At 34.2% G+C, this 1,425-nt stretch overlaps 1 protein-coding gene across 1 annotated transcript; it reads right to left on the bottom strand.

Moving 5' to 3' along the window:
- Positions 1-618: 618 nt before the first annotated feature.
- LOC112095149 (mitotic spindle checkpoint protein MAD1-like) lies at positions 619-1,300 on the bottom strand (the record flags this gene model as incomplete). The annotated part of the gene is made up of 3 exons (XM_024176828.1): positions 1,141-1,300; positions 798-888; positions 619-688 (listed from the first exon to the last, which is right to left on the bottom strand). Coding segments are annotated over exons 1-3 (279 nt in total), but the record flags the coding sequence as incomplete, so codon positions are not given.
- Positions 1,301-1,425: the final 125 nt, after the last annotated feature.

Below are 1,425 nucleotides of genomic sequence, written 5' to 3' on the forward strand. Positions count from 1 at the left end.
TTGGCACAACAAATAGCATTGCATTGGAGAGTGTTTTTTGCACTCAAATGTTAAATTTGTAATTGGCACATTAATTATAGCATTACATTGGAGATGCTCTAATGTCAAGGTTTCCCTCTTATTGCATATATCTAAATACACCACATATGGATGTGTTCAATATCTAAATAAAGCACGTAGAGATATAACCAAAATGAACTGGAGTACTTGCAGAAGAATCCTATTTTTAAGATAAAGATATTAGCATAAACGGTAAACCCGTTAAAATACATGATAGAACATGAGGGGAATGAAAGAGAAAGGGGCAATTGATAGAAACATTCATCAAAAGAATCGAAAATCGTTAGACTTCAAGTTTTAACGATCATTTTAAAACCTACACTTTCTGTGAGAATGATTTCTGATAAGTAAGATGACAAAATAAGTTGACCTACGTCGTGTCAAAAGTAAATTAAACATGTAACCACTAATTAACTCAATGGAGACAGAATTAGTCCCTGTACTCCACCTAAAATCTCTATCTAAAACAAATCAGGCTATCGCATTATGATCAAGTTTTAAAAGAACAGAACACTAAAAAGGAGGGGGTGGGAACACAGATAGCGACATGTAGATTACCTTGTAACCGAAAATTTCACAACATGCCCTTCTGAACACTGAAATTCTATCGGCAAAGACGGTCTTGTATCTGTTGAGTGGTCAAATTCAAATGTTTCAGTCAAATTGGAACGGCATAAGTTTACAACTATTTAGATATGACTAGAAAGATAAGCACAGATCTTTATCAAGAAAGAAACCTTTCTTCACGTTTTTCTAATGTTGCAATTTGTTCCTTTAACTGTGTTATCTTCCCTGAAATGTATGAATCGACTAGTTTCCCAGAGTCACCTGTAAAGTTTACCAGACTAGTAAGTTTTCTTTCAGTAATATATTGTCTTCAGACGCAAGTATAAAGTTAAAAAGTACAAAATGCAAGATAGCCTTTTGATTGACAACATTCTTAGAAATCCAAAAGCATAAATAAGTCATACCATATTAACTTGGTTAATCTCCGTCATAATTTATAAGAAAAAGTCATTTTAAAAGGAACGAGATTGGAGAAACATAAAGATTCTTCCATTCAAGGAACAGCGCTTATACCCGACTGACTTTTCAATTCTTCAACGGCTTGTAACCTCTCTTTCGTCTTTTGTAGCTCAGTTCTTAATGCCTCTATGGTTTGTTTTGCCTCGTTATCGACTGCTAAAGTATTTACCATGCGCAAGACTTTGGTATTTGCAGCAGAAAAATCACCATGGCCCAGCTTTGCAAGGGGGGAAAAAAGACAGTATATATTACTAGGCAAGAAGTCAATAACAAAAGAAAGTGAGCTTTTTAGAAAGTTGATCGTTTTTCAGTGATGTGAGAAGACACTGAGATTAAAAA

Source organism: Morus notabilis, unplaced genomic scaffold (assembly GCF_000414095.1).
Source record: "Morus notabilis unplaced genomic scaffold, ASM41409v2 C11411954, whole genome shotgun sequence".
Taxonomy (NCBI): domain Eukaryota; kingdom Viridiplantae; phylum Streptophyta; class Magnoliopsida; order Rosales; family Moraceae; genus Morus; species Morus notabilis.